Source organism: Sminthopsis crassicaudata, chromosome 1, assembly GCF_048593235.1.
Source record: "Sminthopsis crassicaudata isolate SCR6 chromosome 1, ASM4859323v1, whole genome shotgun sequence".
In the NCBI taxonomy this organism is placed as follows: domain Eukaryota; kingdom Metazoa; phylum Chordata; class Mammalia; order Dasyuromorphia; family Dasyuridae; genus Sminthopsis; species Sminthopsis crassicaudata.
Genome location: NC_133617.1, coordinates 158,228,768 through 158,241,350, shown reverse-complemented (window position 1 = coordinate 158,241,350; position 12,583 = coordinate 158,228,768). Strand labels below are relative to the sequence as shown.

Here is a 12,583-nt window from a genome sequence, read left to right as displayed (position 1 = left end):
TAAAAAAGGGTTGTATCTTGTATCAAAAAGGGTTCTTAGACCATTCTAGTTTCCTACTGTATCACTAGGAGATTTTCACCACTAAAATAGATCAAGATTGGTACAATAAGGTGAGGTAAGAACCATCTGAGTTATTAAAAATATAATACACATTATTACATAAAATTAAGGGATGTTTAGTTTAATCAAATAATCTAGCCCATCATTCTTTCACTTAGGTCAAATTTAGATCCCTCATCATGGTGTGGATCTGACCTTGGGTTCCCAAAGATATGTCAGTAAAGTAAGGTCTGTGAGATCATAGTGGAAGGATCACTAGTCCCTTAAATACTAAAGTTCAGGCCTTGACTGATACATATTCTCTTTAGTTTGATAATGTTCAACAAGTTACTTAGCTTTTCTGAGCCTCAATAATTTCATTTGTAAAATAATAATAGTAATAATAATTTTTGTACTATGTGCCTCACAGGATTGTTGTGAAGAAAATGTTTTGCAAACTTCAAAACTCTTTAGTTATTACTTTCATTAAGCTACAAAGGCTTTGAATATAGGCCTAGAAATAGATTGTTTGTCATCTCAGGATGATGGATGATAAACATACAGGGGAAAGATATAGCTATGATAAAAAGATATAAATTTTATCAACTAGAAATATCCTATTGTTCAGTGGGCTGTCTTGGTTTGTAGTGAGTTCCTTCTCATCTGAAGTTATCTATTGTCTTTAAGAGAAGGCTAAATGACTACTTGTTGGCTATCTTGTTGGATATGTTATTTATCTGATAGCTTTCATTATTGGAAAGTCTTTTCTGACAACAAACCTAGTTTATTTGAAACTTTTGACTCATTGCTCTTACTTCTGCTATCTTGGACCAATCAAATTAAATTTAGTTTCTTATCTTAAAGATAGTCCTTTAACTAAAAAAATACAATTACATCTGTCCATTTTTTCTTTTTTGTTAAATATTTTAAGTTAAATATTTAAGTTAATCAATTATCAGATAATATGGCCCCTTATCATTTGAATTGGCCTCTTCTGTATGTCTTTAACTTAACTTTATTATTTATTTATTTTACTTTAAAAAAAATTATTTACAAAATATATGCATGGGTAATTTTTCAGCATTGACAATTGCAAAACCTTTTGTTCCAACTTTTTCCCTCTTTCCCTCCACCCCTTCCCCCTCATGGCAGGTTGACCAATACATGTTTAAATTAACTTTAACTTAATGTGAATATAGTACTTCAGATGTGGTTTCACTAGGAGACTGAATAGTGGGGGCTTAAAACCTTCCTAGTCCTGAATATATCTCCCAATGTAATCGCCATTTCACTTTATTATCTCATACTGAGATTTCAGTATAGCTTTAACATTTTTCAACATGAATATTCTTTGACTCCATATCCACTTAGCTAAATTTATAAATGAAAATGGAGTGTTTTCCAATAATGAGGGAGAGATAGAGAAAAGGCTGGGAAGTGAGAGATGGAGAATCTTGTTCCATAGGATGGCAAAGAGGTCAGTGTCATTGCAATGAAGAAGTTAGGCAAGGAATAAGGCATAAGAATACTGGTAGAAAGTTGGAGGTGGAGATATGAAGGAGGCTAGAATATGAAGAAAGAGCTTGAATGTCAAATACTGGGTTTTCTATTTAATAGTTGCAAGGGTACTTCAGAACCTTGTCATCCCTCAGGGACAATATCATGAATTTAAATTGTCATTGTAAACATGGGAAAATGCTGATTATTAGGATTTCTGGTTGCAAGAATACCAAAGAAATACATTTTTAAAAAATACATAAGATTCACAAAGTGCTCTTAATTCTAACAGACTTTCTCATTTATTTCATATTATATCAATACAATTTTTATTTTCACCTTTACTTGATAGAAGAGGAAAAGAAGAACATAGTCATTTAAATCAAAGCTTCTTAAACTGTGGGTTGTGACCCCATTTGGTGTTGTATAATTCAATGTAGGGTTACAAAATTATGAATTATTATCAATAAATGTTTGATTTGTATACCTATTTTATATATTTATATACCTGGTATCACATAAAAAATTTTCATGCCAAAAGGGGACATTAGTGGAAAAACTTTAAGAAGCCCTGATTTAAATTATTACCTTAAAATCAAAATTAGCAGTAAAACTAGGGCTAGCACTCAGGTCTCCTCCAGATAGGAGACTTCATTTCAAGTTTGTATTTATCTTTAAGCATATATTTGCATTGAATGAGATTTGATTATTTTGTGGCACTAACTACTAGCATCATGATAAAAACATTGCTAATAATTAAACATATAAGACAAAAGTGATTTTAAGTGCGTTGGTGGGCAAAATTGCTTTTTCCCCCCTCAATATAAAATTATGTGCATTTAATAAGGAATAATGGAAACATTCTGCAGAAATATAGTTGTTCAAGAAACACTGCAGAAGGTCATGATTAGAAGAGCATCACATAGCAATGTTCTGGGATGACTAGCTGTAAATGACTTTTTATTCTCAGTAGTATAATCATCCACACCTACTCTGAAAGACTTATGAAGAAAAATCCTATCCATACTCAGAGAAGGAATTGATCAAGTCTGAATATAGACTGAAGCATTCTCTATTACTCTATCTCTCTATTTTTAACTTCATTTTTCTTGAGGGTTTTTATTTTCATTAGGGTGGGAGATCTATGTTTTCTTCCACAACTTGACTTCTATGGAAATACTTTGCATAACTTCATATGTGGTTTCTTAATTGTGGGTGGAGATAAGGGAAAGAATCTAGAACTCAAAAATCTTAAAAAAATGTAAAAAATATTTTTAATGTAACTGGAGAAAATTATTAAATAAATAAAATTTTAAAAAAAGAATAAAAAAAAAGAAGAGTATCACATTTCTTCTCCCTGACATGAATCAACTTGAAAGGACCTGAAATGATTTTTTAAGAACTTGACTAGAGGAGGAAATATATAATGGGTTCTTAAATATAATTCAGCATTTTAAATTAATTTTTTAATGATGTTTCCATAATTTTCTAAGGAGATTACAAAAAAATTAACAAGCTAAGCATTTACTGTTCCATGAATATTTTTAAACTAATTTAAATTTTTGTTGGATGTTTATTTAGTATTCAAAGGAAGCAGACATTCTCTAGAGTAAAGAATTACATGATAAAGTCAAATCAAGTCAGATTCTTTTGAGGTTGATAAATAAGAAATAAAATTTAAATCTACTCCTAAGTAATATCTACTAAAAAGGAAATTCCACCATGATTTTGTGAAGACTGAATTCCCTATTCCCCCAAATGGAGGCTACCCCATAGCACTAAGGGGAAGCTCCAATTATGCCCTGAACTAATTTGTGATGTTCTAAGTAAAGCTCCCCAGCTGGCAATTGTCCACTGGGGATTACCAGTCCAGATAGATCAGTTAGCAAATTAGTTAACATGCAACCTATAAGTAGTTAACATACAATAAATAAAAGCCTTAAAAAAAGTTTTGTGGACCTAACTATACTTAGCTGACTAAAATCTTGGGAATCTCACCTGAATAACTGAAATAATATAACTGAAACATTAACTCAATATTAAATAGCTGAATAAACAGTTCAAATAATTGAAAAAAACAACAACCAAAAATTCAAACTCACATTTAGATAAACAAATCTATAATTTTAATATGGAAAAGTGGCACTGGCTTCGGAGTAGAACTTGAAGGGAAGATTAGGAATTACACAAAGAGATTGAAATGCCCAGTCTTATTCTGGGTGCTATTTGGATAAGCATGGGTCCAGTCTGTTAGGGAGATGCATTTATGATACATTTCAAAGTTTGCCAAGCAATTAGAGCTACTTAGGGATAAGGCTATTTATAAACTCAAAATAGGAATAATCATCACTTCCACTTTCTGATGCCATTTGGACAATTTGGAATACTTTTTTGGGGACGGAGGCTATGCCAACATAAGAACTTCCAAATACAAGGTTGTAGTATCAGTGTTCTGAAGGTAGAATGGAAGAAATAGGGTTATTCCAATTTGGATTTTTGTCATTAGGATTCCTTAACAACTGCCTCATTCTTAACTGGTATAAATTTCTATTTAAAATTTGTTTTCTTTATTTTTCTTGTCATATATGCACATTACTTTAAAAAATACACATTACTTTATGAATCACATTGGCAGAGAAAAATCAGAACAAAAGGGAAAAAGCATAAAAGGAAAAAAAAACAAAAGAAAAAGGAAAAAAAATAAGTGAACATAGCATGTATGGACTTACATTCATTATCTATAGTTCTCTGACATTTTCTATCCCAAGTTTTTTGGGATTGCCTTGGATAACTGAACTGCTAAGAACCAAGTCTTTCATAACTGATAATCGCACAATTTTGCTGTTACTGTGTACAATATATTCCTGGTTCTACTTGTTTCCCTCAGCATCAGTTCACATAGATCTTTTTAGGCTTTTCTAAAATCAGCTTGTTCATCATTATAGAACAATAATATTCCATTACTTTCCCTGGTATAGACTTCTTTAAGACTCGAGTTAGTGGGGATTCTTTAATTGACCTGATGGTTGAGAATTGACTATGTACTACTCTTTATAGTTAATATAAGATTTGTGGCCAAATGATTTAATATGTATTCAGTAGCTAAGTGAGCCTTGGACTAGAACTGAATTTAATGATTTTTACTCCTGGAGCAAGGGACATAAAATATGCCTGGGGAAACTTGTGAAATGTGTTTGAATTACATCAAGGAATGGGGAGGATGGGAATGGAAATATTGATTTTGGGATGCCAGTGGGGAGAATGTATGAAAGTGAGATAGCTCAGCTAGAAGGGGATTGACCAGGGATGAAACTATTGGGAGTGGGGAGACATTTATGAGCCCCTTAGTAGCCTCTTCATTTTTACTAATTATTCTTATTTACAGGTGCTAAGCTTATTTGTTTCTGCTCTGCTGAAGGTACTTTCAATATCAAAAAAATTTTTAGACTTCTTGGAACAAAGCTTTGGCTTGGAGAAATAATTTCATATTTTTTTGGGTCTTAAAAGAACACCCTGACATAGGATTCTAGATTTAGAGCTGGAAGAGGCCTAGGACAATATCATTTCTAACCTTTTTGTTTTACTATTGAAGAAACTGAATCACAAAGAGATTAAGTGGCTTGCCCACAGGATCTGAGTTGGGATTGCATTCCAATATCCTAAAAGCATTTTAGGCTTAGACAGACCAGCTTTTGTCTTATCTTGTTTAGTTCTAAACTTTTACCTCACTTTCCTGCCATTTCCAGGCTATACCACGCCTCTTCCCTGAATAATGACAGCTACATGATGCGGTATTTAGAATATGAGGGCTGGAGTAGAGACAACATGGTCTGGGGATGGGTGAAAGAGATTTAGAAAAAAATTTCCATCTTAATTCTGTGTTACTTAGGATAGTCCATCATGCTAATAGTGGAAAGATGGGGGCCTATCACTTTTCTGGGGTTGTAAGAGGAAGGCATTTTTTTTTCTTTCAAAAATGGCCTCTAGATAATCCCTAAAGTAAATAATCAGACAAGAGTAAATCGTGATAGTTTTTTTTTTTACAAGCCTTAAATAATAATTTATTATTATTTATGCAAACTTGCCTAAATGCAAGGTGTGGTAATTTTGTTATATGTTTTAAATAGTAGAGCACCGCCAACTTGTATAACTTTTTCTTTCTCTTGAAATATTTTAAATTAATGACCTGTATCTATAATAAAGCAGTTTTCCCAGACTACCCAAATTCTATATTTTGCCATGTAAACAATGGAATTCATATTGTCTTGTACATTTTGATGTCTGGGAGCCTGTTATTATTATTATCCAACTTTGTATATCACAATTATCTTTCTACCATAGAATTCACTTGCGACGAATTTTGTTTAAAGCACACTTTTGGCCTATATCCAAACTCCATTTTGAATCTACTGTTTATTATTGCATTTGAAAAATAGAATTTACTTACCTTTTTGCAGACAAAGTCACCAGGTAAATACACAGTGGATTTCATCTTCAGCAGTATGTCATAAAGCATCTGTGTTTCACACCCCTATTGTAAATGAAAAAAATAAAGCACCACATTTTTTTCTAGACTTGAGTAATGTAACTTTGTTTATGATCTTTTAAAAAATATCCCAAATGATTTTTTCATCAGAATGGAAATAATAGATATCGTAAAGAAGATAGCAAAGCATCTTGCAAATAGTGAATTTGAACCCTGGATTCAGATGCTGACTTTAGCAGGTGAGTACCTCTTTGGGCCACATTTCCCACATTTATAAAATAAGAAGGTTGGGCAACAGGGTCTCTGAGATCTCTTTTAGCTCTTGAATGTTGATTCTATGTTACATCACTGATAACTAGAGCGTGAATCTGTCAATGTGTCACCTTTCTCAAGATATTAAGCATTTTCCATCAAGGATACAAAAATTTTCTTTGAAAAATAGAGTGACTTGCTACAAATGTTTAAAATGTGATGAACTTTAAAAAAAAAAAGGAATTTTAGTTTCTCTTTCATGTTTTGTATCTACATGAAGGCAAGCATGTTGGTAATGACCTAATGTAAGTTGTTATTTTAATATGGGAGCAGGCACCATTATTCCACAGTTGAAATTCTTTGATGGTGGTAGGCTTGTGCCTAGAGAAGAACACTTTTGTCTACAGTTTTGAGTATGAAGTCAATCTTAGGGAAGAGAGTGAATATAATAATAGGCACTCAATAAATACTCACTAAAATTAATTAAATTTATTTGTTTTATGTCCCCCATTAGTGTACAACCTTCTTGAGAAGGCAGAATCATTTCTGAGCCTCAGTTTACTTATCTCTATATTGATTTGCATCTATGTTTTTGCATTGAGCAGGTATCCAATCTATCTTTTTTCTTGATGATGATAAATTCATTCCTGGGTCTTTAATCCCTCTTCATGGCTTTGATATTTGTGTCTCTGAATAGAAATTTAATTTGTACTCATAGTATTGTTGGTTTTTTGGATGTCACCTATTTTCCTGGGTTTTTATGGTTGGCTTATTCTACTTATTTTCCTTCCTTCCTTTCCCTTTGGAAAAATGGAGACATAAGAATCTTGACTAGGAGAAAATTAGGAAGTATACATAATAGAGATATGGATCACTCTATAGCTTTATGATTAGTTATTTGTTAGGATTATAAGGTTGTCTAAACAATTCTCTAGCTCAGAGTTCACACCTTTAGTTCACACCTTTAAAAGGAGTTTACACATTTAGACTTCTGAAAAGGAGTTTACACTTTTAAAGGAGTTTACACTTTTAAGGAAGCAAATTCTTTGGCGGTAGGAGTTCCCACAAGTGCCTGGGTGTTCTTACAAGCCCATTATCTTCAAGGATAAAAGAAGGCAACATTGAGTCTGAAAAGCAGTCTGGATTGGGGAAGGACAAGAGCTGGAGGAGATTCAGAGCCAGGATTCAGGAAGAAGAAGAGGCTGCCTGGAGGCTCCAGAAGCCTCCCAAGAAACCTGCACATAGAGAAAAGAAACCTCCTCCCAGAGAAGGATTACAATTGAGAGACGACAGAACTTTACAGTTATTTTGGTTGGTCAAACAGTAATCAATCATTTTTATTTGGCAAAGTAAGAATTGGGCGAAGGTTAAGGAATTTTCACTGCTGACCAGTCGATTTTTGTTCTGCTCCATGGCTATAGGCTATGACTTTTAGGATTAGCATATTGCCTTGCAAATATATTATTCTTTATACAAAGGATGTGGGGAGGAAGAGCCTTGCAAATGTATCACTGCTGAGGGAGAAGCATTTTACATAGTGAGCTCTTTCCCAGTAGGCTGCAGTCAAGTTTGTGCCAGGAACATCACTTTGTGACTTCAACCATCCACTTAATCCAAATTAACAAGAAGAGTTAATATACAACACACACAAACACACACAAAATGAAAAAGTGTTTATTCTAAAGGAATTTGCATTCTACTTGGGGAAGGCGGATAAAAACATGAAAGCATATAAGTATACATACATGATTATTTTGAGAAAGAATGTGGTAAGACATAACGGATAGAAGGAAGACCTTGGAGTAAGGGAAACCTGGGTTCAAATTCTGCCTTTGACACATATTAGCTCCCTGACTGTAGGCAAAATTGATTAACCTCTCAGTGCTCCAAGCATCTCTCTGAGACAATAAGAGAAGTTGCTGGTTTGTATTGGTGGAAGGTGTTTTCACACAGGGAGTTCCCCACACTGATAAAACCACAGGTTTGGATGAAAAAAATTGAGGAAGGAGAAGACACTAATAATCAGGAGATCAGGAGATGAGGAAAGGCTTTCTGTTGCAGGAGTCACCTGAACTACACCTTGATGAAAGTACAGGATGCTAAAAGGTGGGTCTGCATTCTTAACAGAGGTACAGTTTATACAAAGATGTGGAAGTGGGGGATGATACCCTAGTTTAGGAAGCAAGAAGTAAATTAATTAAGTAGTACTATAGAACATATGAAGAAGAATTATATGAAATAAACCTAGAATGGTAAACATGAGTGAGATTATGAATGCCTTTAAAATGCCAAGATGGGGAAATTATAGTTTGTCCTGCATTGATTACCTCAATTGAATTGACAATATTAAGTTAATTTCCAGGTTTCCACTTGAATTAATATACACACAGATATTATTTTCCCTGAGCCATTGAAACTTTTACTCCCCATTTTTTGGTAGGGTACCTTACAGAGGAGTTTTACTTTTTATTCAATATATATTTTTTTAAATGCCTTTTCTACTGAGAAATCTTTTTTTCCAAAACAAATTCTAGCCCGCTAATATTATAATTTCATTTAATGAGTGAGTCACTTTCTAAGACTTAGTTTTCAGTGGTGACTCTCAAAATAAATTATCCTTTGGGTACAACCTTCTTATTTGTTTCTCAGTTGAAAAGGCATTTTTAGAAGGAAGGCATCCCAAGCACTTAGAGGAGATTTTTTTCCCCTTCAAAGCAACTTCAAATTGGACACAAGCTCTCTCCCTTTAAGGCCAGTAGTGCCTTTGATGTTGAAGAAAATGCATTAGACATGTGCTTGGTAGTGCCTAAGCACACACAGATGAAGTCTTTTTTATTGAGATAGAGTTTACTTTCATATTTCCACACTAATGCAGAAGATTTGGGAAAATAAGTTAAAAAAATAGCAGACAGAATGAAAAATAAAATCATCTTTAGTGGTCTTTAAAATATATAGTATGATTGTTTTTAGGCTTCAGGTTTACAATGATAATTATATTTTGATTAGGTCAAATTTAATTTGTTTGATCACATACCAACTGAGAGGATGTTGATGCAAGGAAAACTACTATTGCCAAATTGCATTGATAGGAATTATTAGTTAATGTAATTATATTTACCTTGGATAATAAGAGTTAATACTAACTCTATCTAATCTGGATTTGTCTTAATGAAATGTAATTTCTGTTTAATTCTTTATATTCTATTGTGAATACTCAGGAGGATCTGAGTTCAAATCTAGTCTTAGAAATTTATTATGCTGTGTGATACTGAACATCTCATTCTTCCTCAGTTTCTTCATCTGTAAAATGGAATAATAATAGTGCCTAATCTCCTAGTGTTCATGTGAGGATATAAAATTAGATATTTGCAAAATATTTTATAAATCTTAAGGTATTTTATTAATGCTAGTTATTATTAAAATTATTATTTTCTTTCAATTTAATAGAATTAGTGTTTATTGAATGATTATTATATGACAATACTTGGTCCTGAAGATACAAAGATGAAAATGAAAATGGTCTTAGTTCTAAAATTTATATTCTATAAGAGAAAATGACAAGTCCATGGTGACATAAATTCAAAATATATGCCAAGTAATTTTGGGATGAGGGCTATAATATGAATTTTACTGTTCAGTTATGTAGTTGTGTTTGACTTTATGTGACTGCATGGACTTTTGTTCCTTGGATTTAGTAACAAAAATATCAGGATGAATTGTTATTTCCTTCTCCAGTTCATTTTACAGATGAGGAAACTGAGAGAACTAGGGGGTGACTTGTCCAAGGTCATAGAGTCAATACATGTCTATGGCCAGATTTGAACTTAGATCTTTTTGACTCAATGCCTGGTCCTCTATCCACCTTGATGTGTAGCTGCCTCTTATAATCAATACTAATATTATGAAGAATAATAGAACTGGAATGAACTTTAGAGACCATCTAATCTAACCCCTTTGTTTTACACATAAGGAAATTGAGGCATAGAAAGCTTAATCAATTTGTTCAAATCATATAGGCAATAGGCAGATAAGACAGGATTTCTTTTTAATTGTAAATTTAAAAATTGCTAAACAAATATACAATTTGAAATGGATTTGAGGCAAATTGTTTTCCAAAATAGACATTTTTAATTTAAAAAATTAAGTGACTAACAAAATTTTAAAAGTAAAAATAGAGGGGCAGCTAGGTGGTGCAGTGGATAGAATACCAGCCCTGAAGTTAGGAGGATCTGAGTTCAAATCTGAACTCAGTCACTTAATACTTCCTAGCTGTGTGACCCTGGGCAAGTCACTTAACCCTAATTGCAAAAAAACAAACAAACAAAAACAACCTTGTCATATGAGTACTTGGATATAGTACATCCAAGTATATGTTGTTGACTATCTGTAGATACCACAATATTTTATAGCTCTCTATTTCAACAATATGCTGACCTTTCCTATAGTAAACTACTTCTTTACTAAAAAAAAAAAAAAAAAAAAAGCACAACCTGATGTTCCCTAATTGGACCAATTCTTGCTCCATTTAGTTGTGCAAAAGGGCTTAGATATATCTAAAAGAATCCCCAAAATAAAAATTTCGGCACAAAACCATAAGATAAAGGGGAGAGAGAGACTTGATGGAATGAAGTAATAGGGGAAAAGCCTTTTATAGATAAGCAACAAAAGAAAGGCAAATAAAAATTTCTGTATCAGAAATTCAATATGTTTTAGCTTCAGCTTCACTTTGCTATCATCTTTTTTTACAACCTCCTCATTGTTGACTTAACTATCACTATTAATAGCTGCTTCTCCAATCATTTCATCAACCGCTTTCTCTGGTAACTTCTCTCCAAAATCTGTCATCCTGTGACAAAGTTCTGCTGTGCTAATTGAACCATCGCTATGCTCAGCAAACACACCTACTGCTTCTCTAATTTCACATACTGTGTCTTTCATTTTCTTGTCATCATCAGCAGAAATTCTGCAAAGTCAACTGTGCCATTCCTATCAGCATCTAATTCATTAATCATATTCTGTAATTCCTCTACTGGGGGGTTCTGCCTAAGTGACCTCATTACACTAATTCCTTCATCTCCATTCTAATCAAACAGTGAAAAGACTTCTTTGAATTCTACAGTCTGCTCTCCTGTCCGTCAATCAGCTGTGCTTCAAGTATTGCCAATGCCCAGATTTCTATCAGATAATCCTCCTCCTTGGTAGCTGTGCTTAGATTCCATAGGCAGGATTCGAAGTCTAGTCTGACCTCTCTACTGCAAAGCCAGTATACTTTCCAAAGTTATGTTAAAGCTTATGGAACATGAACTTCGAAAAGAGACTAGTTTGTTTGGAATATAATGTAAGGGAAAGTAACATGAAATGATTTTGGAAGGAAAGATCAGAGCAGATTTTGAAAGATACTAATGACCAAACAGAAAAATTTGTATTTTATGGGAGAGACTACAGGAAACTACTGAGACCCTGCAGCAAGGAAGTGACATGGTCACAACTGGGCTTTGACAGTGTCAGTCTGGCATTTACTTGTGGGGAGGATTCCCTTCCCATATTACTTGCTTGTCAGTGCTTCAAGATTTCCATTGTAAAAGCATCCCAAATTTAAAATTCTTCCCTACATAGGTATTTATAATAATATATTATATATAATTTATAATTATATATGCATATAATATAATAAATGTATAAATATATTTGTAACCTGGGATAATAAAGTCTATGCACTGAGAGATAGAGTATTATTATTTTCTCTGTAGATGTACTTTTTCTCCATTTTACTTTTTTATCTTCTGGTATTCTGTCTTTGACAAAAACAATAGTTTTATCATTGGGAATGGGCCCAGTGATCTGCTCCAGTTCTACTTCAGAGCTTCCTTCGTATCAGGAAATTCAGAATAGATTATTCATTGAGGCAAATAACTAAAGGAAGGCAAGGCTTTTTTTTTTTTTGTATGTGTCTTATATTGTTTTCTGTAGTAGTTCTTAATTTGTAATACATGGATTTGCTTTAAAAATATTTTGTTAACTATTTCAAATTGATTTCTTTTGTAATCTTATGTATTTTATTTTATACATTTAAAAACCTTATTCTGATAAGAGATCTCTAGACTTCATCAGATTATTCACTAAAGAGATCCATGAAACAAAAAAGATTAACAACTCCCATTTTTGTTAGTGTTTCTCCTATTTCTAGCTTATCTTTGAGCATTTTTCTAAAACTCGTAGCATTCTTATTAAGTCATAACTATAACTAATATCACTCTGTATGGCTCCAGGTACAATGTTACACATTGGTATTTCAAGAATGTGGTGTCA

General features: G+C 32.9%; 1 protein-coding gene and 1 pseudogene across 1 annotated transcript in view; both read right to left on the bottom strand.

Moving 5' to 3' along the window:
- The window catches only part of CNGB3 (cyclic nucleotide gated channel subunit beta 3), a 274,698-nt gene that overhangs the window by 25,608 nt on the left and 236,507 nt on the right, over positions 1 to 12,583 (bottom strand). The window contains exon 15 of the mRNA XM_074278924.1: positions 5,984 to 6,067. Within this exon, the coding sequence (XP_074135025.1) occupies positions 5,984 to 6,067 (84 nt within the window). The remainder of the gene's footprint in view (positions 1 to 5,983; positions 6,068 to 12,583) is intronic.
- LOC141552196 (neo-calmodulin pseudogene) lies at positions 10,818 to 11,331 on the bottom strand (annotated as a pseudogene).